Raw genomic sequence first — 24322 nt, forward strand, 5'->3', positions numbered from 1 at the left:
ACTTTAACCAAGCCCAACGTCTGGCTGAGATGGCTGTGGCTGAAACTTTTGTGGAAGCATCGAATATGTCGTAGGCAGTTCTAATCTCGTGCTTCCCTGCCTCAAATCCTTTATGAAGAAGGACTTGAAGCTGTGGTTGGTACTGGTCCGGCAACGTGTCAGCATAGTCTTGCATCTGCTTAAGGATGGCTCTGTTGTATTGAGTCATGTAAAGTTGATATGAAGCTATGCGTGAAATCAACATAGCTCCATGATATACTTTCCGTCCCACACTATCCAGGAATTTATTGTCCTTGGTAGGTGGAGTGGAAGAGTGTGGCTTAAGACGTTTGGCCTTCTTCTGCGCAGACTCAACCACAACAGAGCGATGATCCAGTTGAGGCTTTTGAAAACCTGGTGCTGACTGGACAAGATATGTGGAGTCAGCTTTTTTGTTAACTGGTGAAATAGATGAAGGAGATTCCCAGTTTTTCTTTAGCAGATCCAAAAACACCTGGTGAATAGGGATGGAAGCGATGATTTTTGGAGCATCCAGAAATTGGAGTAGTTCCATCATCTGGTGTCTGTCATCGGCTTCAGATTGTAACTGAAAAGGTACAACTTCTGACATCTCTTTTACAAAATTAATGAAAGAGAGATCTTCAGGAGGAGATCTTTTTCTACTCTCTGTAGGAGATGGTGGTGAAGGCAAATCTGTGTCAGAAGATGTATCATCATCATCACCCCAGGTATCGTAGGGATCATGTGGGACTTGAAGCCCTGAAGGACCTGGTTGAGGCTCTGAAGGCATCGATGGAAATCTAGATGGAATCGGTGCTGTAGGTGGAACTAGGAATGGCATCGAGGGCTTCGGCGCTGCCGATGGAATCGGTGCCGGACGCGGAATCGATGGAGCCGAAGGATAAATCGGTGGAGATATACCAGAAGGTACCGATGGAACCACCCCGGAAGGGGGAATCCGGAACGGTGTTTCTCCTGCCGATGAGAATCCAGTCGGAGACGGTGGTGTTGTCGATGGTACTGGAATTACCGATGGAAGGGCCGTCATAAGTGCCTCCATGCGGTGCAGTAGAGGTGCTAGAGCTTGCACCAACGGCTCGGTGGTCGATTCCCTCCTCGGTGGCGAAGTCGGTGCCGGCGTCGGTGCCGGAGGCGGTGCCGGAACCGGTGCCGGAGACGGTGCCGATGGAGGTTGTAATTTCTTCATTGCTTTCTCGATGGCCTCCTGGACCAGCCGGTCCAGTTCTGCCCGGAGACCAGGGGTAACAATACCCGGCTCGACGGGAGAGGGAGGCTGAGGCAAGGCCGGAGGGACCACCGTAACCGGTGGGATCACGGCCCCCACACCCCGAGAGGGTGAGGGTTTCCTCGGTGCCTGCGAACGAGACGTGGAGGGTGTCCGGTCTGATCGCGGCTTCTTAGTCGGTGGCTCGGCTTGAGCGGAGGTCGATGGCTGTGGATCCTCGACAGGCCAAGACTTGTGCCGTCGATGGCGATGCTTTTCTTTCCGATCCCCTCACCCATCCGGGGAAGGGACGGGAGTCGATGGCCGAGAAGCGATCGATGGCGGACGGTCACCGGAGGGTTGACGGTGATGGTGCAACTTCGACGGTGCCGGTTCCGATGACGTCGATGCTATCGATGGCGTTGGGGTGGGTGCATGGAAGAGGAGCCCCATCTTCTCCATCCTGGCTTTGCGACCTTTGGGTGTCATTAAGGCACATTTGGTGCAAGTCAGGACATCATGCTCACTACCCAAACACATAACACAAACCCTGTGGGGGTCTGTGATTGACATAGTCCGGGTGCAATCCGGACAACGACGGAACCCCGTTGCCATGGCTGTAAGCCGAAATTTAGTCTGGGGATCGGTAAGTGCCAACAGGCCTCGAGGGCCAAAATCGACGGTAGTCGATGGAAAATGGCAAAAAACTTACCGGATTCCGTAAAGATGACAAAAATTTGTCGAAGGGAGACCCCTGAGGGGCAAATTTTCTTAGGAAATTAATTTCCAAATTCCTGTCAGGAACGTGGTAAGAGAGCTCCTTTCACCACGTGGCAACTGCTGCGCGGAAAAAAGAAGACTGAAGGGAGACCCCTGCTGGCTGCAGGGTCAGTGCCTTGCTGGGCATGCCCAGTAGGGGCCAGTCAAAGTTCTGTTAAACTTTGACAGAAGTTTTCCGTGGTGGGCTCCATCCTCGATGTCACCCATTTGTGAGGACAACCATCCTGCTTGTCCTGTGAGAAAAACAAGTGCACGGAAGAGAAAGTTACAATAAAACAGGGGTTATTCTAACTGGGATTAGAGTTAAAGGAAAGATAAACAAGTTTAACAAGAAGTAAAACATTGTAGTGATTGGTTTGTAGTGTCTGATTCAGTTTAGTAGAGAATGTTCAATTAAATAATTGTTCTTTTAAATAAATATTCTATTTGATAGAAAATGTTCAGTATTGCTGTATTTGATTGTGCTGCAATTGATGGAAGTGAATCCTTAAGGGTCTGGAAATGCTTTCATGAACAGCCATGTTTTCAGTCTCTTTCTGAAGGTTAGGAGACATGGTTCCTGTCTTAATTCTAAGGGGATTGAGTTCCATAGTGGGGGACCTGCTGTGGAGAAGGCCCGATCTCTCAATGTTATATGTTGGGTGGTATTGTTGTGTGGTACCTGTAGATATTCTCTATAAGCTTCTCTGATGGGTCTGTTGGAGGAGTGTTTTTTGAGAGCTATTTGTAGATGGAGTGGAGCCAGTCCATGGATATTCTTGTAGATTGTGGTGAGGGACTTATGAATTATTCTATAATGGATTGGTAACCAGTGAAGGTCTTTGAGGACTGGTGTAATGTGATCTCTTCTCCTTTTGTTTGTTAGTATTCTTGCTGCCGTGTTCTGTATCAATTGGAGAGGTTTAGTATGTGCTGATGGGAGGCCTAGAAGAATCGAGTTGCAGTAATCAATTTTCGCAAATATTATTGCTTGGAGCACTGTTCTATAGTCATGGAAGTGAAATAGGGGTTTTATTCTTTTTAATACGTGCAGTTTGTGGAAGCAGTCTTTGGTTGTTTGGTTGATAAATTATTTTAAATTTAACCGGTTGTCTATGGAAACTCCTAAATCTCTTACTTTTGAGGTTTGCAAGTTGGCTGGAGGGTTTGTAGTGATTTTGCAATTGTCTGGAGAGATTAGCATGAATTAGCTTTTTGATTGGTTTAGAATTAAATTTAAGCTGGATAAGAGATCGTTGATTTCATGAGAACAATTTTCCCAAAGTTCTAGAGCTTTAGTGATGGATTCTTTAATGGGGATCACAATCTGGACATCGTCGGCAAATATGAAGTGTTTAAGGTTCAATTTGTTTAGCAATTGGCAAAGCGGGAGAAGGTATAAGTTGAAAAGTGTCGGTGAGAGAGAGGAACCCTGAGGAACTCCTTGCGAAGATGGGTATCTGGGGGATTCTTTGTTGTGAATTTTAACCTTGAAACCTCTGTTTTCTAAGAATGTCTTGAACCATGTTAGTGCTGATCCTGCAATACCGATGTTCGCCAGTTGTTTTAGTAATATGGCGTGGTTGACAGTATCGAATGCTGCCGATAGGTCCAATAAAATCAGAAGGAAGGCCTGTCCTTTGTCAAGGCCCAAAATAATGTAGTCAGTCAGTGAAATGAGAAGGGATTCGGTGCTTGATGCCTTTCTGAAACCGAATTGAGTAGGGAATAGAATTCCGTGTTCCTCTATGTAGTCCGATAGTTGTGTGTTGACTAGTTTCTCCATCACCTTGGCAATGAAAGGCAGATTTGAGATTGGACGGAAGTTGTTGGGATCATTGGGGTCCAAGTTAGGCTTCTTAAGGAGCGGTTTGATGGATGCTAGTTTGAGGTTGTCTGGATAGAAACCCTGGGTGAATGAGCAGTTTATGATGTCTGCTAGGGTTTTGGTTATGGTGTCCGGGATTAGCAGTAGTAATTTAGACGGGATCTGGTCTAATGGATGCGATGAGGGTTTCATTTTTTTAAGAAGTGTTTGGATCTCTGAGGAAGTGGTGAGTTCAAGAGATTGGAGGGAGATGTCTTTATTATGGAGTACGTAATTGCTAGCTGGTGAGCCTGTATTGGGCTTTAATTGTGATAGCAGGTTCGTGATTTTCTTACTGAAGAAGAGTGCCAGCTCATCAGCTTTTGTTTGAGCTTGGTTAGTTGGTATGTCAGAAGGGTTTTCATGAGTTAGATTGGAGACAAATGTGAATAGCGCTTTAGAGTCGAATATAATGTTATGAATCTTTTGAGCGTAGAAGTCCCTTTTTGTTTTTAGAGTGGAGCTCTTGTATGAATGGAGGGCGAGTTTGTATGTAGAAAGTGTAGTGGGGGAAGGAGCTTTCCGCCATTTACTTTCTTTTTGACGTAGGTTAAGTTTAAGGCTTTTGAGTTCGTTAGTAAACCATGGCTGCCTTTTTGATGCACCTTGTTTGACTTTTTTTGTTATCCATGGACACAGTTTTTTGCCACAGTTTCTGTTATGTTGGACCAGGAATTTACGGCTGCATTAGGTGATGTGACATCTATGTGTGAGAGTTCCGTGATTAGATGATTGCTGAGTTCATCTGAGGGGCATACTTTTCTGTAAAGAAATGAGTGTTGAGGGGAGTGTTTATTGTTCGTTCGGGTCATTGAGAAGGTGGTGGAGATTAAAGAATGGTCTGACCAGGGAACTTTTTGGCATGTGGGTTGTACTGTATGTGTAATACCTGGGTTCACAAAGATTAGGTCCAGTGTGTGACCAGCTTTGTGGGTGGGTTCATTGATTATTTGTTTGAATCCCATTGCAGACATGGCTGTAAGAATGGTTTCGCAGCTGGTTGAGAGTGTGGGGTTATCAACGTGCAAGTTGAAATCTCCTAGGATTATCGTTGGGAAGTCTGGTTTTAGATATGAAGCTAAGATTTCTAGGAAGGGTGATGGATCTGCTTCTAGAAGTCCTGGGGGGGCATATACTAGAAGGATTAGTAGAGAGTCTGATTTGAAAAGACCTGTTTCCAATTTCGAGTCAGATTTGATTGGGTGATGAGAGAATCTAAGATCTTTCTTAGCTGCTAAGAGAATGCCCCCACCCCTTTTTTTCTGTCGTGGGATAGAGAAAAAGTCGTAAGTCTGAGTTGGTAGTTGGTTAATTAATGCTATATCTGTCGATGTAAACCATGTTTCTGTTATAGCACATAGGTCTGGGTTTGCATCTAGGAGAAGATCATTTAAAATCAGAGATTTCTTGGATAGTGATTGAGCATTAAATAGAATCAGTGAGAACAGAGTGAATCCTAGAAGTTGTGTGATTGGAGTAATCATGATGGGGATGATGGGGATGATGTAAATGATTAAAATCAGGAGCACAAATACATGTGCATAGCAGATGTCCGCCACTTATCTGGTTAATTTTTGACTTAGCTATAAGTCATAAAAAGCACAACTTAGCCAAATAAGTAATATAGTCGGATAAGTCATCAAAAGGAAAATTGGTTCTTACCTGCTAATTTTCATTCCTGTAGTACCACAGATCACTCCAGACTCCTGGGTTTTGCCTCCTTGCCAGCAGATGGAGATAGAGAAAGTTTCACTGACAATATACATAACCCAGTGTACCACCTGCAGTCCCTTAGTATTGACCTGTGCCCAAGCCAACATAACAGCAAAAACCATAAATTTCTATGCAAACCTCTAAGCAAACTCGCTCCCTCCAACAAGCTGGAAGAAGGTGAAGTTGCCCAAAAAGACAATGGAAAACTTGTTTCCCAAATTTAACATAAGTAAGCATTGAAAAACCTCCAACAACTCACACTATATACAAAGCAACTGTACAAGCAGTGGAATCTCCCTCCCAGTAAATGCGTGGGTCTCTGGACTGATCTGTGTTACTACAGGAATAAAAATGAGCAGGAAAGAACCAATTTTCCTTTCCCTGTACATACCCATATCAGTCTAGTCTACTGGGATGTTCCTAAGCTCCCCTTACCTTGGGTGGGACCTGGAGAGTTCTGCTCGTAGAACACTAACTAAAGCACATGGAAGCTGGATCCCCCACATCCAAGCAATAATGCCTAGCAAAAGTGTGCAACGACTTCCCAATAGCTGCCAGCAAATTTCACGCGAAGACCCCTGTTGTGACTCAGCCCGGGAAGTTACATGAGAACTCGTCAAGTGCGCCACTAAACCCCCAGCAGCAGGTATCCTTTAGAAATGAAAGTCAACTTGATCGTTTCCTTCAGCCACCGCACAATTGTAGCCTTAGATGACTTATTTCCCTCCTTTGGACCATTCCACAGTACAAGAAAGTGATCTGCAGAAATCATAAGTGACCTTCAGATACCTCAATAATGCATGCCTCCAATCTAAGAGCCTAAGCTATCCTGAGTGAGGCTTAGAGGAATCCAACTCCATTAAAGCTGGAAGCTCGTCTATCTAACTAAGATGGAACACCAAGACTACCTCAGGCAAAAAAGAAGGCACCATGCATAAAGATAGACCTGAATCAGACATCTGTAGGAAGGGATCTCGACACAACAGCACCTGGAGCTCCAAAATTCTCCTGGCTGAACAAATAGACATCAAGAAAACCACTTTAAGAGTCAAGTCATTATCTGTAGCTCTCTTTAGTAGTTCAAACCAAACTTCACACAATCCTCTAAGGACTAGATTCAGATTCCAAGATAGACAAATGTTCTGCACCTGAGGGCACAAGTTCTTAGCTCCCTGAAGGAACTGTATAACATACAGATGTGCGGACAGAGGATACTACTGCACCTTATGCTGGAGACAACCTAGTGTCGCTACATGGACTCTCAGAAAGTTAAAGGCCAGTCCCTTGACCAGAACGTTTCTGTAGAAAAGCCAAAATATGCAACATCATAGCCTGAACAGACTAAGGCTGCATTCCGTCAACAGCAGACCAGGACTCGAAGATCCTCCAAATATGCACATACGTCAAGGATGTAGAAGAGCGCCTAGCCTGCAATAAGATGGAAAAACCTCTTTGGAATATCCCCTCCATCTCAGACATCTCCTCTCAGAAGTGAAGCCATCAGACAGAAGTGAGCCGCCTCACCCAAAAATATTGGGCCCTGGTGGAAAACAGTCAACCAATGTCCGAACCTCAGGGGCCCATCTATGGCCATGTTGATCAGATCTGGGAAGCATGGTCGATGTGGCTATTCTGTAGCTACCAGGATCACGTTGCCCGGATGTTTTTCTATCCGTTGTAATCCCTTGTCCACCATAGGCCATGGGAGAGAAGAATCCCTCAAGTCCAAGGCAGCAACAGAGATCTGATTCCTTTGTATTGTATCCTGTTCAATGGCTGTAAAACCGTGACACCTTGGTGTTCTCTTTGGTCGGGATACCTCCATCTTCTGTGAATGAGATACATTGCTGCCTCCAACAGCTCCCATTCCCTGCGGTCTAACTTTATCCAACTGATAAAATCTGTGTGAATGTTGTTCACTCTGGTGATGTGAGACGCAGCCAGCCGCTCCAAGTGCTGCACTTCCCAGAGTATCAATTCTGTGGCCTCTCAGGCCACTGCCTGATTCTTGATTCTGCCTTTATGGTTGATGAAGTCCACCATCGCCGCATTGTCTAATGGGATCTGTACTGGATGGCCATGTAACCTTGACAGACAGGCAAGCAATGTGAAATGTGCTGCTCTCGTCTCAAAGTGATTGAAAGGCTATGAGGCCTCCTGTTTCAACCACTGGCCTTGCTCGACTGATCTTGCCACACTGCCCTCCATCCGAAGAAGCTTGCATCGGTGGTGACTATTATCCAATTCAGAATCTCCAATCCCACACAACACTCGAGATTGGTGCGAGTAAGCCACCACGAAAAACTGTCCCTAGCTTTCCTCTCTAACAGAAGAGAAAGCTGAAACTCTTCCAATAATGGATTCCAGTGGGAGAGAAGAGCCCCCTGCAGAAGCTGCATATGTGCAAATGCCCAATGCATTAATTCCAGTGTTGATGCCATAGAATCCAAAACCTGTAAACAGACCCAGACCATGGGCAATGAAAGCTCTAGCAGAAACCTAATCTGACTCTGCAATTTCAGCAATCTCTCTCGGTGAGAAACACTCTCTCTGCCAGTGTGTCGAGCTGAGCTCCCAGATACTCCAGAGTTTGTAAAAGAACTAAATGTATGATTTTTTGTAAATACTTTGATACCTAAATATAAGTGTTAGTATCCTTACCCTCCCCTCTCCCCCCCTCTAAGTTCCGCCCTTCCCCCCTCTCCATACCTCACCAGTTCTTTGTAAAGCCTGTTGCTACCTGTTAACCGAGGAGATGTTCCGAACGTTCCGAGGTATATAAAAATTGTTAAATAAATAAATAAATAAATAAATAAATGGCTTGTTGCTAGGTTCACCAACCATCCTAGAGATTTCAAGCACATCGGTACCTTTAGTACTCATTGTCGACAGAGGTCATCTGATTTTGCACAAATGAGCCAGTCATCCAGATACGGATACCCTAACACACCCGCCTTTTGCAATGTGGTCGCCCTCACTACCATCATCGCCAGCCGAAGGGAAGGGCTCAAAACCAAAAATGTTCCCTTATGACCATGAACCTCCAGAATCTCTGGTGTTCTGTCCTGATGGCTATGTGCAGATACGTCTCTGTCAAGGTGAGAGATGCCAAGAAGTCTCCCTTGCATACAGACGCTATGACAGACCTTCTTTAAATCCAATTATCTCTTGAATTGGATACAGTGGGAAAAGAAACAGGACGTTTAACTTAAAATTGACCTCCGATCACACTAAGCATGTTCAGAGTCTGAGCCAACAAACTCAGCAAGACATATCTGTGAAAAATAAAAAATCTGAGCAGAGTCCAAAGCGGCTCTCAGTCATATGCAATTTCTCCCTCTTCTAGAGGTGAGAAAGCCAATTCCCCATCGGAATCCTCCAATGTCTCGTGATCCACATTGCCTTGAACATTACCAGGGACAGCCACCCTGTGGCATTTGCCCACCGTGACTGACAAATGGGAAGTCCCAGCATAGTAAGTTGCTTCACCTTTGCTGGGTGCCTCTGCAGAAAGGTCTGCAGGCCCTGGAAACTTTCCACCCAGGAAAAGGAGGATGGATCTACACTGGAGCCCACAGACCCAAACTTACTCTCTCCAACCTCTCTCTCTAAGTGAAGCTTCTGCCCTCGGGAATAAGGGAGGAGGAGAACTGACCATTGCCTTGCTTCCCACTCCCCTCCCCTCCAGAGACACCATAAGCCGAGGGGATTATTCCAACATGGGCAAAAGCTGTAGTAGTCAAATTGCTTTGAGCTTCAATATAGCACTGACACAAACAGAGAGAGTGAGGACTGAATTGCTATCAGATGGCAAACCACACAGATAGCAAGGCACTTGGACTTGTTTGTCTCCGGCGCCTAGCTCTCCTGAACGTCGGCTCCAGGAGGCCTCCTGTGCGCACACCAATGCCACCAGAGCGTACACGCATACCCCTCCAAGACGTGCGCAAATACGCACTCAAGACTAGATCACAGTCATACGCGCACAAGTACATGTGCAAATACGCACTCATGTAGGCCATGGTTCTATGCACACAAGTACCTGTGAAAATACGTGTTCAAGATTAGGTTGCAGTCTTATGTGCACAAGTACCCGTTCAAATACATGCTCCAATCTAGGTTGTGACTTTACATGCACAAGTAGCTACGCAAATACGCACTCAGTACCTGCACAAATACGCACTCAATTACCTGTGCAAATATGTGCTTAAATCTAGGCTGCATCTTTATGCATACAGATCTGTGTGCATACAACCGCCACGCGGCAAGAATTAGTCCACACACTTACGCACGCTGGAAAAGAACCGCTGCTGCAGCCTACCACATGGCTAAGCAAAGTCTGCCTGCACCTTCAGTGCGTTTAGGCCGGGATACATTTAATATCTGGCATCAAAAATCATCGGCCTGTACAGCTTCCCAATAGCTTAGGCCTCTTGACTGGCCAAGAATCCATGGAGGCTGGGGTCAAGAGCCAGCATCCCGCTAAACACGCTTTCGCATAAGCAAATTAAAACTGGCAGGAGACCTCTACCAGAACCAGAGACTCCTCCTCAGTGCAAGTGCCTCTTTACACCTCTGCAAAACAGGGAACCACTGGCAACAGCCAAGGAGGGGATTCCCCTGCCTCTCCCACCGATGCTGCTAGGGAATCTAAAATGGCTGCCGTTTCTGCGCTGACAGGGCAAGCCTCAGCGCTAGATCCCGTCACCTGCAAGGCTTGTTCTATTGGTGTAGTGCAGTCATGCTCGATGCAGATCCCCGAACACCACGCCGCTTTTGCCACACGCACACGCTATTCCTCCCTGCACCTGCAGCACCACCAGCACCTCAATGGCAAGCAGGGGAACAGTCTCTCAGCATCATAGAGCCAATGCCCGGTTTCCTCCACAGGCAGAGAAGCTGCTGAAAAACCCCATCGCTGAACTCCCTGAGCTGCTAAGGTAGCTTCCCCCCTTGGAACCTCGCTGCTGCACAGATTCCTTGTTCTCTCTCTCTCTCTTTTTTTTTTTTACTCTGAGAACAAATAAAGATACATAGAAACCAATACTTTCTCATGGTGCAGAGGTTTAGATTCCAGGAGTGCAGGCCGCTTGGGAAATCAGAAAAGAGCCAGACCACTGACTATATTCGTCTCCTTTCACCAAACTTTAACGACCCAGCCCAGGACAATCTATATAAAATGGATACTTCCCTGCTCTACTAGGCTTGCAGTGCAGAACTGCCAGCAGGTTCCACCGCTGTCTCGTGGGGGATGAGGGATCTGGACCACCAGATTTCCACGCCCCGGACTTCCGGACCTATCTATCAGAAGGGTCTCCAACCCCTGCTCGTACACCTCAAACCAGGTGGGGATAGCCCCATCAGGACCTCACAATCCCCTGGTTATGGATCCAGAAATTTTGTCTTTTTTTTTTTTAATCTTTTATGTATGCCTTTTACAATAACAAAGAAAATGCAAAGATACAGATACATCATATGTTCATATGGAAATACACTCAACACACATCTAATAACATATTATCTGTAGATCAAAAGAAATCCTCAAGAAGGAAAATATCAACATAAGCGGTTACAGGCAATAAGAGGAAACTCCTCTAAACAAATGAAACAAGATTACACCTAGTATATTTCTTCACTTTGCCTCAATATCTACAGCTAAAGATCCTTGGGTAGTGGAATCAAGAAATAATCGTAATTGGGAGATTTCATAGAAAATATATTTCTGATTGTGACGCAGTATCTCGCATCTACATGGGAATTGCAATATCATTTTTCCACCCGTATTTTCTATTTCCATTCTCCATGCTAAAAAAAATTTTCGTCTCTCTTGAGTTATTCTAGAGAGATCAGGGTAGATCCAAACTTGAGCTCCATGGAATTTCTGTAATCTTTTCTTCATGTATAAGTGAAACACTGCGTCTCTATCGGACGCAAAGGCAAAGGATACATGCAGTATAGCTCTATTATCAATAATGGTGTCAGTAGTGGCTTCTATGATATCTGTTAAATTTAACTGTAAATCCTCCGCTTTACTTTAGATGGAACATAATACATTTTAGAGAAAGGAAGCATAGATTGTTGCGGCATATGTAAAATCTGACTCAAATATTCTTTAAACATATCCGAAGGTGATATTAAGTCATGCCTTGGAAAATTTAATGCCCTTAAATTCAGGTATTTTAAAGAGTTTTCAATAGCCTTGAGTCTCTTATCATACAGTATTTCAGTTTTGGTGAATCTCTGATGACAAGTTTCCAACTTATTAACTCTAGATTCCATCTGTTGCCTCTCTTTTTCAATCTTTGAAATTGAAGATTCAATATTGGTAAAGCGTTGATTTGATTCTGTGGATATTATTGTTAAATTTGAAATCGCAACCTCTAAGGATTTTATAGCGGACTGTAAGGAGTCCATTGTTATAACTGCAGGTTTCACCATTTGCATAAATAATATCACTTTCTTGTCGCTTTAGCCTGCTCTCCTTCTCTTACCTCCTCATTGAGGGAATAAGTTTCTAAAGAATCATGAAGAATTTTATGAGGCGGCGGAGGAGTATTTGGGGCGCCGGGACTTAATGATGCTTCTGCCGGAGGTGCAGGCATCCGCTCTCTGCCTTGCTCCTCAATGGCACTGTTCACCGGATTACTACTAGATGCGGGTGAAAAAAAGGCTGGTATCTGAGATTGAGATGGCTCAGAGATGGGAGAAGAAGCTATAATCTCCCTAATCCTAGCCTTCCTTTTAGTGTGAGGCATAGTTCCTTGTATAAATCTGATGCCACACTTCTCTCCAAATTTTGTCTTTTAATCTTTTTTTTTCTTTCTCTCCAGATTGTAGATTTTATACCATCTACCATCTGCTGGAGAGAGTGAAATACCACAGGTGACACAGTGGGTTATGTACCAGTGTCAGTGAAACTTTCTGTCTCCATCTGCTGACAGGGAGGCAAAACACAGGAGTCTGGACTGATCTGGGTACGTACAGGGAATGCTAGTTATCCATCTATCTTACTTAACCACATATGTAGTGCTTTTCTTTTACTTATCTGACTACTTAGCCGGATAATTTGCCACAGCGCTACTCAGCTGGATATTTGTCGCCACTTAGCCTAATAATTCAAAACTTATGCGGCTATGTTTAACATGCATGCTGCACATGTTTTGATATGAGAATATGTTGGGTAGACTTGCACATATTTTATATAGTGGTATATGCATTTGCACACATGATATAAAATATGTGTGCATGCGCGTATATGTCCATATACCTGTTTATATGGGCACTCTCATGCATGTTTTAACCTCAACCCTCATGACCCCTCCAACTTTCGGCCGATCTCCAACCTCCCGTTTATATCGAAAGTACTCGAAAAAATTGTCAACATCCAACTCTCTGACCACCTGGAAAATTTTAACATTCTTTTCCCCTCTCAATTTGGATTTCGAAAATTCTATAACACAGAAACCCTCTTACTCTCTCTATCTGACTCCATTCTCAAAGGCTTCAACAAAAGTCACTCACATTTACTAGCCCTCCTTGACATCTCAGCAGCATTCGACACAGTGAACCACAACATTCTCACGCGCCTCATCGAAATCGGCATTACTGGCACCCCTTCACTTTCGTTTAAATCCTACCTAACCAACAGACTCTACAAAGTAAAAATCGATGATTTTGAATCAAAACCTATCCACCTTGCCAGAGGCATCCCACAAGGGTCCTCCTCTACCCTGTTCAATATTTATTTACTTCCCCTCTGTAAACTCCTCTCCAACCTTCACCTCACCCACTTCATCTAAGCGGATGACGTACAAATACTCATCCCGATCACCGACTCCCTAGACACCACCATGAAAAGATGGGAAAATGCCCTCTCATCTATAAACTGCCTCATCACGTCTCTCCACCTCGCCCTCAACACTTCTAAAATGGAGCTCCTCATTATCTCTCCCCCCACCCTCGCCCAGGACACACCATTAGCAGGCACCTCCTTCTCTCTTCACGCCCGAGATCTAGGTGTCACAATAGATAATCACCTTAACCTACAAAAATTCATTGGCACCACCATGAAAGAGTGTTTCTTTAAGCTCAACACGCTAAAAAACCTCAGACCCCTCCTCCACCTCGGCGACCTCCGTACCGTCCTGCAAGCCACGGTTATGTCCAAAATAGACTACTGTAATTCCCTCCTTCTTGGTCTACCGAAAGCCACAATTAAACCCCTACAACTCTTACAAAACACGGCGGCGAGAATCCTCACAAATTCCCGCAAAAGGGACCACAACACCCCTACACTCAAACACCTAAACTGGCTCCCCATTCAACAACGCATAACTTACAAGACCCTCACTTTAATGCACAAATTGCTCCACAATGAAAACGTACACTGGATGGAAGACACTTTTCGCTTCCTTACCCCTGCCAGACATACCAGATCCTCCAACACAGGTATCCTCCACACCCTCCCCCCGAAACATATTCACCTCAAATCCACTAAAGGGCCTTTTTAATCTCCGGCCCTTATTCCTGGAACTCCTTGCCACCCGATCTCAGAATGGAGCAGTGTGCACATAAGTTCAAATCTAAACTCAAAACCTGGCTTTTTAAACAAGCCTACCCTGAAATAATTTCATGATATCTCCTTTTCTCTTCCCCACTCTCGACCCTCCCCTACCCGCCCTCAGTATCCTAGATATTTCACCCGTATATACAACCTTGTCTATACCTCTAATGTGTCCCTTCAAATAATTCTTATAGCCCTGCCAACCTGTCCGCCCTGTGTCAACCTGTATGCACTGTGTACAAGATATGAGACCTCTGGTCATGATTTGCACATGATATGATTTCCACAAGATATGATATGACTTTGTACTAAATATGAGACTTCTGCTCATAATTTGGGATCCGTCATTATGTAATTAAGTTCTCTTTTCCAACTTCTCGCCTTTATCTCTCACTCCCATGTGCAACTGCCTCTGCACCTCCCAGTTCTCTGTTACCCTATTTTTTGTAACTGCTCTATTCCTGCTTTGTTTTTTACCCCTGTTACATGTAAACCAGCATGATATCTCTGATGAAGGTCGGTCATGAAAAACAAACAAACAAATAAATAAATAAATGTTTTAAAGTTCCTCTTAGCATCCTAAGTCTAGCTGACAATAGGCACCTAACTTAGGGACCTAACTTAAGAGCTTAAATTTAGATCTTCAGCTATTTTGTACCCAAAGCCCTTGTGGGCAGGTTCCAAAGGCAAACAGCTGCATTCCTTCCCTTTGAAACTCACCTCAAGGTTTGAAAAGTCCTCCCCCAATTTACAACAATGTGCGGTATTGAAACTTTCCCACTTTAAATTGATAAATGACTTCCATATTGACTTTTCAAGCATTTAAAGACAAGAAACACGGATCAGGAAACCAAAACTGACCCTCCACACCTATTACCTACTGTGCAGGACTAACAGTGCAGAATCTCAGTAGAATTTCATCAAGTGAATGCTCGCTTCAAATAAGGTAAGCAGACATGGTACCTGGCCCAAGGCTTAGAAGGGTTTCCATGTTCATAACCCCCATCTTTATAAGTAACATTAGCATTCATTTCATTTCTACTAAGAATTTCTTGTCACATAACCATTGCCAGGATCTTTCTACTGAAGCTTGTAGGTCTTTTGCCTGCCTAGACCACTAATCTTTGCACATCCCCTTATAACAGTGTCATGATTTATCAGCAGATTTACCATTAATTACTGTATTATATGTAGCAAGATACTTCCATGTGTAGAATTCCTAATTACTTCTAAACACAATACATAGTAATGGACCCAATACCCACTTCTGAACACTATATAGTGTTGGACCCAATTTGAGAGAGATGTTTTGAAAACATAAAACCTCTACATCTGGAGAATTAAGCTGAGATCTTACATGAAGAGTTCTGCTGCTATACAATAACTGATATTATCCTACATACTGCAGAAGAAATGAAAAAGTACCTAAGCAGTTGACATCAGCTTCCTGATGTTCACAGCTAGCTGAGCCTATATCACGGTACGGACACTCCCACAGCCAGGATTCATTTCCTGCACACTGGAACTCCTCCAGAAGGATGCTTGCATTGCCTGGCCCAAAATCATCAGAAACACCAGCTGATCCACAGCCCAGCTGCTTGCACACAACACTGGCGTCACTCAGGTCCCATCCAGTGCCACAAACTGTTACCCAGGTGCCATCAAATTTAACCTCAACACGGCCTTGACATCTATTCTTCCCATCAGAGAGTCGTAGCTCTGGAATAGATGCTAAAGACACAAGAAGGATCTTTATGTTAGTAAATAACCATCACATTATTGTAAAATGCTTGCATCACATTGATAGTGTGCAACACCCAGCCCATGGTTCAGTGGCCGTGTAGCATCCTGCCATAAAGCTCAGGCTAATGATGCTGCAGAGGCACTGTTTACTGTCCACAGAGGGAGGGTGTCAGATGAGTGCATGCACGCCTACTTCAAAAGGCAGCTACGGTCTGTGGTCCACTAACCAAGCGCTGCCACTGGGTTAGACAGGATGAGAACTGGAGTAGTGGCTGATTTCAATTATCTTTATCTTCATTAGCGCACTTATAAAACACCATATACTGAAGCCCACAGCAGTTCACAAGAAAAGATACACATTTGAATAAAATATACATCTAATAAATAAAATAAATAAGTTAAAACAATAAAAAATCATAAAATAAAATAAGCAAGATCTAAAATGATAACAATTAACATGGAGTCAGCCTGCTGCAGCAGATTTCAGTTAAATAACTTCATTAAACGCATGCTGAAAAAGATAAGCCTTAAGCATTCCTTTCAATGTCTTGGTACAGTTTATAAGACGCAAAGTCATAGGGATGGAGTTCCAGAGATCTGGGGTAGCAACCAAAAAGTCTCAATTGAGCTGAAAACCCAAAGAAAAATTAAAACTGGCAAAAATAAGCCATAAACAACTTTCACTTTATAAATAAAATTGAGGAGCATTTCCAGAGGACAAGAAAAGATTAATAGGTCCTAGATAAGAACCTTTTTCTGTTTAATAAAAGGGAGAACAGTTTGCATCACCTTAGAACGGACATTCATTGCTGATGGTGACACTTTCTATTGGCCAAGATACTGTTCTCCATTTCCTTTACAGACCCTACTTTAAAGGTGATGTAAAGGTCACATCTCATAGGAGAAGCAAGCACTGCACAGTGGAAAAGAAGTTCCAGAAGAATGGATTGTGAGATGAGGCTGGAAGGGCACACATGGGAAAGGATTTGCTCACAGAGTAGATGGTGGATACATGGAAGAGCCTCCCAGGGGATGTGGTGGAGTAAGAACAGTATCGAAATTCAAAAAACCACTGAAGATAAAGCCAGAGATCAAGGCTGTGGATAATGGGCTTGTGATTAGAATTGAAAGCTAGTTTCCCTTCACTAGGTCAATGTACAAGAAACTATGTCCAAGGTTTTACAAGTCTACTAGTAAATAGCTCATGGAATTACATCACTTGTGTTTAATAGTGATAATATATTAACTGAAAGAGTATGGGGTGGGTGGACATTGGTGAATGTTCTTCCAGCCATTAACAAGTCTTCAGGATTATTTGTTTGTTCCCTAGCATGAGGTGTAGTGAAAGACGTCACACAGACCAGGGTACAAACAGCAGGAGTTACAGCTGGAAGATTCTGATTGATAAAGTATGAGGGATCCAGTGTGTCTGGACTCCAAGTCCAGCCTAAAAAGCATATAAAACATTGTGGGAAAGCTTAACATTACCTGTTGGTTCAGATGTTGAGAACTCAGAGGCTGTTGAGATGAAAACAGAGAAAAAAATTACATTAGATGCATCTATGAATTCATGGCAATCTAACCCATGATGCAGAAAAAGATCCATTGGCCCATATGGTCTGCCAAGTGTTCCTGTCTGCACTACTCAGGATACATCCCAGGTGCCTAGCGTAGATGCTTCAGCACTCCTAGGACGTCGCTTCTGATCTAAGTCAGTTCTTGTTATTCCTGAGGTAAAGGAAACTGTAGAGGTCAAGACATGAAACTGCAGGGGTGTAGATTCAGGAACAACATCAGGAAATATTTCTTTACCCCCATCCTCGCACCTCCCTTTCTATAGCAATACCCTCCATCCTCATGCCTCCCCTTCTATAACTCACCCACAACCTCACACCTCCCCTTCTATAGCAAGACCCCCCACCCTCACCCTCATGCCTCCTCTTCCATAGCAACACCCCCACCCTTGCTCCTCCCCTTCTATAGCAATATCCCATTTCATACTGCTACAGAATAAAAACAAATACATTCCCTGTATTACTCTAAAACTCAGGCACTCCCACTTGCTATGTGTTGCAATAGCAACCAATTTCTTCTCACATTGTGGAAAATCCTCATATTTTTATGTTTTATTTATGACATCACTCGTTTTTATGTTTGTGTATCTTATTTTTACTGGATTGTTTTATTTACAATAGCAATAAAAGTACGGAATCTAGGGGTAATAATGGACCCTGAGCTAAACATGAAACACATTTCACAGAAATTAAAAGAAGGTTACGCCAAACTAATGGTCCTTAGAAGACTGAAATCTCTAGTAACGCTGAACAATTTTCATACAGATCTACAGGCAATGATATTCGCGAGCACAGACTACTGTAACTCCCTGCTATTAGGGCTACCTCAAGTTACCATTAGACCACTCCAAATATTGCTAAATTCCGCTGCTAGAATTTTGAGAGGCAAAAAGAAAAGAGACCACATCACAGGAACACTTGCTGATTTACACTGGCTTCCAATTGAACAAAGAATACAATACAATACAATACAATACAAGGCACTGTGTATAATTCATAAACTTGTTCAATGTAATATTAACCTTGGTTCGATGTAAACCGATGTGATTTGTATATTCATGAACTTCTAACTAAATAAGTAAATAAATAAGTAAATAAATAAATAAACTAATCCATGATGAAAAGGCCGACTGGATTAACACAGCTCTGCGCGTACATGTACCACACAGAAACCTAAGATCTGCTAATAAGGCTCTACTAACTGTCCCTTCTGTTAATCAGCGCGCCTCACGCAAGTAAGGGAGAGAGCTCTGTCGCTGGCTTGGCCTGTCCTATGGAACTCCATGCCACTTGAAATAAGGCTGCAGAGAAATTTGAAACTATTTAAAATTAATCTGAAAACCTGGCTTTATAAACAAGCTTTCTTGAAAGACAAAGAGAAGGAGGCAAACAGTCGATAGATAAGGACGCACCAAGCAATCAGTTTTTTCTTTTATATCTCCAAATACATATTAACATAGATTTGAACCGTCTTACAGCTTCCTAACCGACATATAAGCTTTATTCCACACATAGTTTCTATTATTAAAATATGTTACCGTTCTATGTTGGCACATGTTTAATTTGTAATCTATACCAATTATAGTTTTTCTTTTTGTGCCTTTCTGTGAACCGTCGTGATAGCGAATTAACTTAACGACAGTATAGAAGAGTTTTTAAATAAATAAAATAAATACATAAATAAATAAAATAAATATTATGAATGTTTTATTGTAACCCGCCCTGAACCTTGATGGGTGCGGGATATACATTCTTTTAAATAAATAAATAAAACTATTCAGCCACTGTGTGACTTGGCTAGTTAACTGGACAAACTTATCTGGCTATCTTGGCCTGTGTATTCAGCAGTGCCACCTGCTAGCTTAAAGTTAGCCAGACAATTTATCCTAACCACTGAGCTCTTCCCAGTTATGCCCTCAGACATAACTCCAATTTATCCAGCCAAATTTTAGCCACAGGACGGGCTTAGTCGGTGTTCCAGCAGCCCAGGCCAGCCTTAAGGTAAGTGGAGGTCCCGGGGCACGGCCCAGAGCCATAACAACTGATCCTTCAACTGATCCAAAATAGTGCAGCCCGTGTACTAACTAGGACTCCTTTACACAACCATATCACTCCGATCCTGCAATCATTACACTGGCTCCCCATAAAGTTTAGGATAAAATACAAAATTCTCTCCACCATCCATAGCTTAATCCTCAATCCAACCTCTACTTGGCTCTGTTCCTTATTACGGATTTATAAACCTGCACGACATTTAAGATCACTCACTCAAAACCTCCTAGATATTCCCTCACCCAAACAAGCCAGGCTAGATGTTACCAGAAAGAGAGCTTTCTCGGTAGCCGGTCCCATTCTTTGGAATTCATTCCCAAATCCACTCCGGTCAATTTCAAACTCTTCTCATTTCAAAAAATCGCTCAAAACTCATTTGTTTCAACTCGCATTTAAAACACTTACACAAGATCAAACATAACATTCCTCATACTCTATTAATTCATTTACAGCCCCTACTCATTCCATTCTCCTCATTTCACTCCCACCCTCCTCTCCTTCCCTCCCCTCCATTAGTTATGTCATCAATTTTCATCCTATGCCCCCCCCCCCCCCCCCCCCCCACCCTCCTTTCCTTCCCACAGCAACAGTAAGTCCCATGGCAACAACTTTTTGTTTCATTTATTTTGAGTAAATATTGATTTATTTTAAGCCAGAACTTGTTCTAGCTATGAGTTAATTTTATGTATATTTTAAATTTATTTTGACCTTGATTGTTACTTTATAATTTTATTTTATCCTATGTAAACCGTTTTGACAAAATTTATTTTTATAAAGCAGTATATAAACATTTCTAAATAAATAAATAAATAAATACACACTACCACACTATGCAGGTTACTCCCAAACTGTATATATTTACAAAGCCACATTTGTAATTGGTGAGGAGCCTTCCTGAAAATTCAGACAATGCCCCTTGATGAGCTTTACTTATGGACTTGGCCGTAGAACAGTCAGTATAAATAACAAAGAAATTCTGTTATAGTGTAGGGGGTGTACATGGATGTCAGCGAGCATGGAGCAGACTGTAACATTTTAATGAACTAACTGAACAGTCTTTACATTGCAGCTTTAAGCTGTTGCAATCCTTATACCATTGTAATCTACCATATAAATGGGCTTGGACCGACGTGCCGCAAATGTGCAGTAGAGAGGAGTCCAGCGGACGGCTGTCTTAGAAACGGCGAGGAGGAGCAGCGGCAGCAGCACAGGAGGTCTCCGGGGGGGTCTCTCTCTCTTGCGCGGGGAGAAACGGCGGCGGCGGCAGCACAGGAGGTCTCCGGGGGGGTCTCCCTCTCTTGCGCGGGGAGAAACGGCGGTGGCGGCACAGACACAGAAATGGGAGGTCACCGGGAGTCTCTCTCTCGCACGCGCCTCATCACCGAGCGTCGGGCGGGCCAGCAACGAGCCCGGTGGAGATGCGCGCACGAGAGAGAGACCCCCGGAGACCTCCCATGGAGCAGCGGCGGCGGTATCTAAGTGTCAGGCGGGCCAGAGAGAAGAAGAGGGAGTGGAGGAGGGCTGAGGGAGAGGGACGGGGTTGTGGAGGAGGTGGGAGGGGAAGGAAGAGGATGTAAGTGGGGAGGGTAAAGTTGTGGAATACAGAAAAAGGGAGTGGAGGAGGGCTGAGGGAGAGGGAAGGGGTTGAAGAGCTGGGAGGGGAAGGAAAGGGAAGATGAGAAGGGATGGAAGGAAGAGGATGTAAGTGGGAAGGGTAAAGTGGAGTAGAGAAAAAGGGAGTGGAGGAGGGCTGAGGGAGAGGGTAGAAGGGGAAGGAAGGGGAAGGAAAAGGGAAGAGGATATGACTGAACAAGTGGGAAGGGTAAGACGTTCTGGAGAACTTCAATTAAACTACAATTAAACAATTAAACTACAATTAAAAACTCACCTGAGCTAATAGATTCCAGTTAATCCCTATCATCTGAAAAGCAGAATGTAAATACAAACAAAAAACACACTTTGAAATGTTTGTATGCTAATGCCAGAAGTCTAAGAAGTAAGATGGGAGAATTAGAATGTATAGCAGTAAATGATGACATAGACTTAATTGGCATCTCAGAGACGGTGGAAAGAGGATAACCAATGGGACAGTGCTATACCGGGGTACAAACTATATCACAATGACAGAGAGGAGCACCCGGGAGGCGGTGTGGTGCTTTATGTCCGGGATGGCATAGAGTCCTGCATGATACTAAATGCAAAATCGAATCTTTATGGGTAGAAACCCCTTGTGTGTCAGGGAAGACTACAGTGATAGGAGTATACTACCGTCCACCTGGTCAAAATGGTGAGACGGACAGTGAAATGCTAAGAGAAATTAGGGAAGCTAACCAAATTGGTAGTGCAGTAATAATGGGAGACTTCAATCACCCCAATATTGACTGGGTAAATGTATCATCGGGTCACGCTAGAGAGATAACGTTCCTGGCTGGAATAAATGATAGCTTTATGGAGCAATTGGTTCAGGAACCGACGAGAGAGGGAGCAATTTTAGATCTAATTCTCAGTGGAGCACGGGATTTAGTGAGAGAGGTAACGATGGTAGCGCAGCTTGGCAATAGTGATCATAATATGATCAAATTTGATTTAATGACTGGAAGGGGGAAAGAAAGCAAATCCATGGCTCTAGTACTAAACTTTCAAAAGAGAAACTTTAAACAAAAATGAGGAAAATAGTTAAAAAAAAACAAAACAAAAAAAACTGAAAGGTGCAGTTACAAAGGTAAAGAGTGTGCAACATCATTGTTTAAAAATACAATCATAGAAGCGCAGTCCAGATGTATTCTACACATTAAGAAAGGTAGGAAGGAAGGCCAAACAATTGCCAGCATGGTTAAAAGATGAGGTGAAAGAAGCTATTTTAGCCAAAAGACCTTTACTCAAAAATTGGAAGAAGGATCCAACAGAAGAAAATAGGATAATGCATAAGCAGTGGCAAGTTAAATGTAAGACATTGATAAGACAGGCTAAGAGAGAATTTGAAAAGAAGTTGGCCATAGAGGCAAAATCTCATAATAAAAACTTTTTAAAATACATCCTTAGTAGAAAGCCTGTGAAGGAGCTGGTCGGACTGTTAGATGATTGAGGAGGTTAAAGGGGCACTTAAAGAAGATAAGGCCACTGCAGAAAGACTAGACAAATTATTTGCTTTGGTTTTTACTGAAAAGGATGTTGCGGAGATACCCGTTCCGGAGACAGTTTTCAAGGGTGAAGATTCAGATGAACTGAACCAAATTATGGTGAAAATGGAAGATGTAGTAGGCCAGATTGACAAACTGAAGAGCAGTAAATCGCATGGACCGGATGGTATACACCCCAGAGTTCTGAAAGAACTCAACAATTTCAGACCTATTAGTAAAAATTTGTAACCTATTATCAAAATCATCCATAGTTCCTAAAGACTAGAGGGTGGTCAATGTTACCCTGATATTTAAAAAAGGCTCCAGGGGCGATCCGGGAAACTACAGACCGGTTAGCCTGACTTCAGTGCCAGGAAAAATAGTGGAAAGTGTTCTAAACATCAAAATCACAGAACATATAGAAAGACATGGTTTAATGGAACAAAGTCAGCATGGCTTTACCCAGGGCAAGTCTTGCCTCACAAATCTCCTACATTTCATGAAGGGGGAAATAAACATGTGGACATAGATGAACCAGTAGATGTGGTGTATTTGGATTTTCAGAAGGCATTCGACATAATAGAGAGGCTTCTAAGAATACTAAAAAGTCATAGAATAGGAGGCAATATCTTTTTGTGGATTGCAAACTGGCTAAAAGACAGGAAACAGAGAGTAGGATTAAATGGTCAGTTTTCACAGTGGAAAAAGGTAAACAGTGGAGTGCCTCAGGAACCAGTACCAGGACCAGTGCTTTTTAATATATATATAAATGATCTGGAAAGGGACACGACGAGTGAGGTGCTTAAATTTGCAGATGACACAAAATTATGCAGAGTAGTTAAATCACAAGCATATTGTGATAAATTGCAGGAAGACCTTGTGAGACTGGAAGATTGGGCATCCAAATGGCAGATGAAATTTAATGTGGACAAGTGCAAGGTGATGCATATAGGGAAAAATAACCCTTGCTGGGGTTACATGATGTTACGTTCCACATTAGGAGTTATGTGGAACTCAGGAAAGAGATCTAGGCATCATAGTGGATAACACATTGCAATCATGAGTTCAGTGTGCTGTGGTGATCAAAAACGCAAACAGAATGGGGCAGATTTTCAAAGGGTTACGCGTAACTTACATGCGTAACCCCAAAAACGCGCGTAACCCCAAAAACCTGCATGGGAAGAGGACGAGGAGGAGGAGTGGTCTCTTAGATACTCCCCAAGGCTTTGGACAATGATTATGGTGCAGGAGTCCAGAAGTTTCACTCTCCTTCTGGCTCCCTCTGGTGTGGGATCTGGGGCTCACGGTCCAAGTCCCTGGATCTCCTGAGAGGGAGTTGAGCTTGGAGCTGCCATAAGGAGCATATCCCAGGTTTCTTGCTCTTTTGGGAGTCACCTAAATTTGTGAATTGGTGAAGAAGTGGACAACACTCTCTGGATCAATGCAAATTGAAGAGGGTGCGTGTTCTGCAGCTGAGGAGCGGCAGCAGAGACTTCCTGTACCAGGTGTACTATAAGAATTCAGGTGCAGAGGATCTGCCCTTCATATTCCAGGAATTTCAGAGGAAAAGGAGAAATCTGCAGCTTGATTCAGGTACAAAACAAAGGGAGTCCTTCAGCCAGGGAGGAGCTGGGAGGGAGAGGATTTCTGTCACTGGCGGCAGTTTTTGATCTGCTATGGATGTTACTAGAAGGTGTACATTTTGTC

The 24322-nt window shown here is 43.4% G+C and overlaps 1 protein-coding gene across 1 annotated transcript in view; it reads right to left on the minus strand.

Annotated features, from left to right (window-relative positions):
• LOC115096249 (deleted in malignant brain tumors 1 protein-like) overlaps positions 1-24322 on the minus strand; it is a 94968-nt gene that overhangs the window by 28670 nt on the left and 41976 nt on the right. The window contains 1 exon segment of the mRNA XM_029610758.1: positions 15553-15858. Coding sequence (XP_029466618.1) covers positions 15553-15858 — 306 coding nt within the window.

The sequence above is a fragment of the Rhinatrema bivittatum genome, chromosome 7 (genome assembly GCF_901001135.1).
Source record: "Rhinatrema bivittatum chromosome 7, aRhiBiv1.1, whole genome shotgun sequence".
NCBI classification, from domain to species: Eukaryota; Metazoa; Chordata; class Amphibia; order Gymnophiona; family Rhinatrematidae; genus Rhinatrema; species Rhinatrema bivittatum.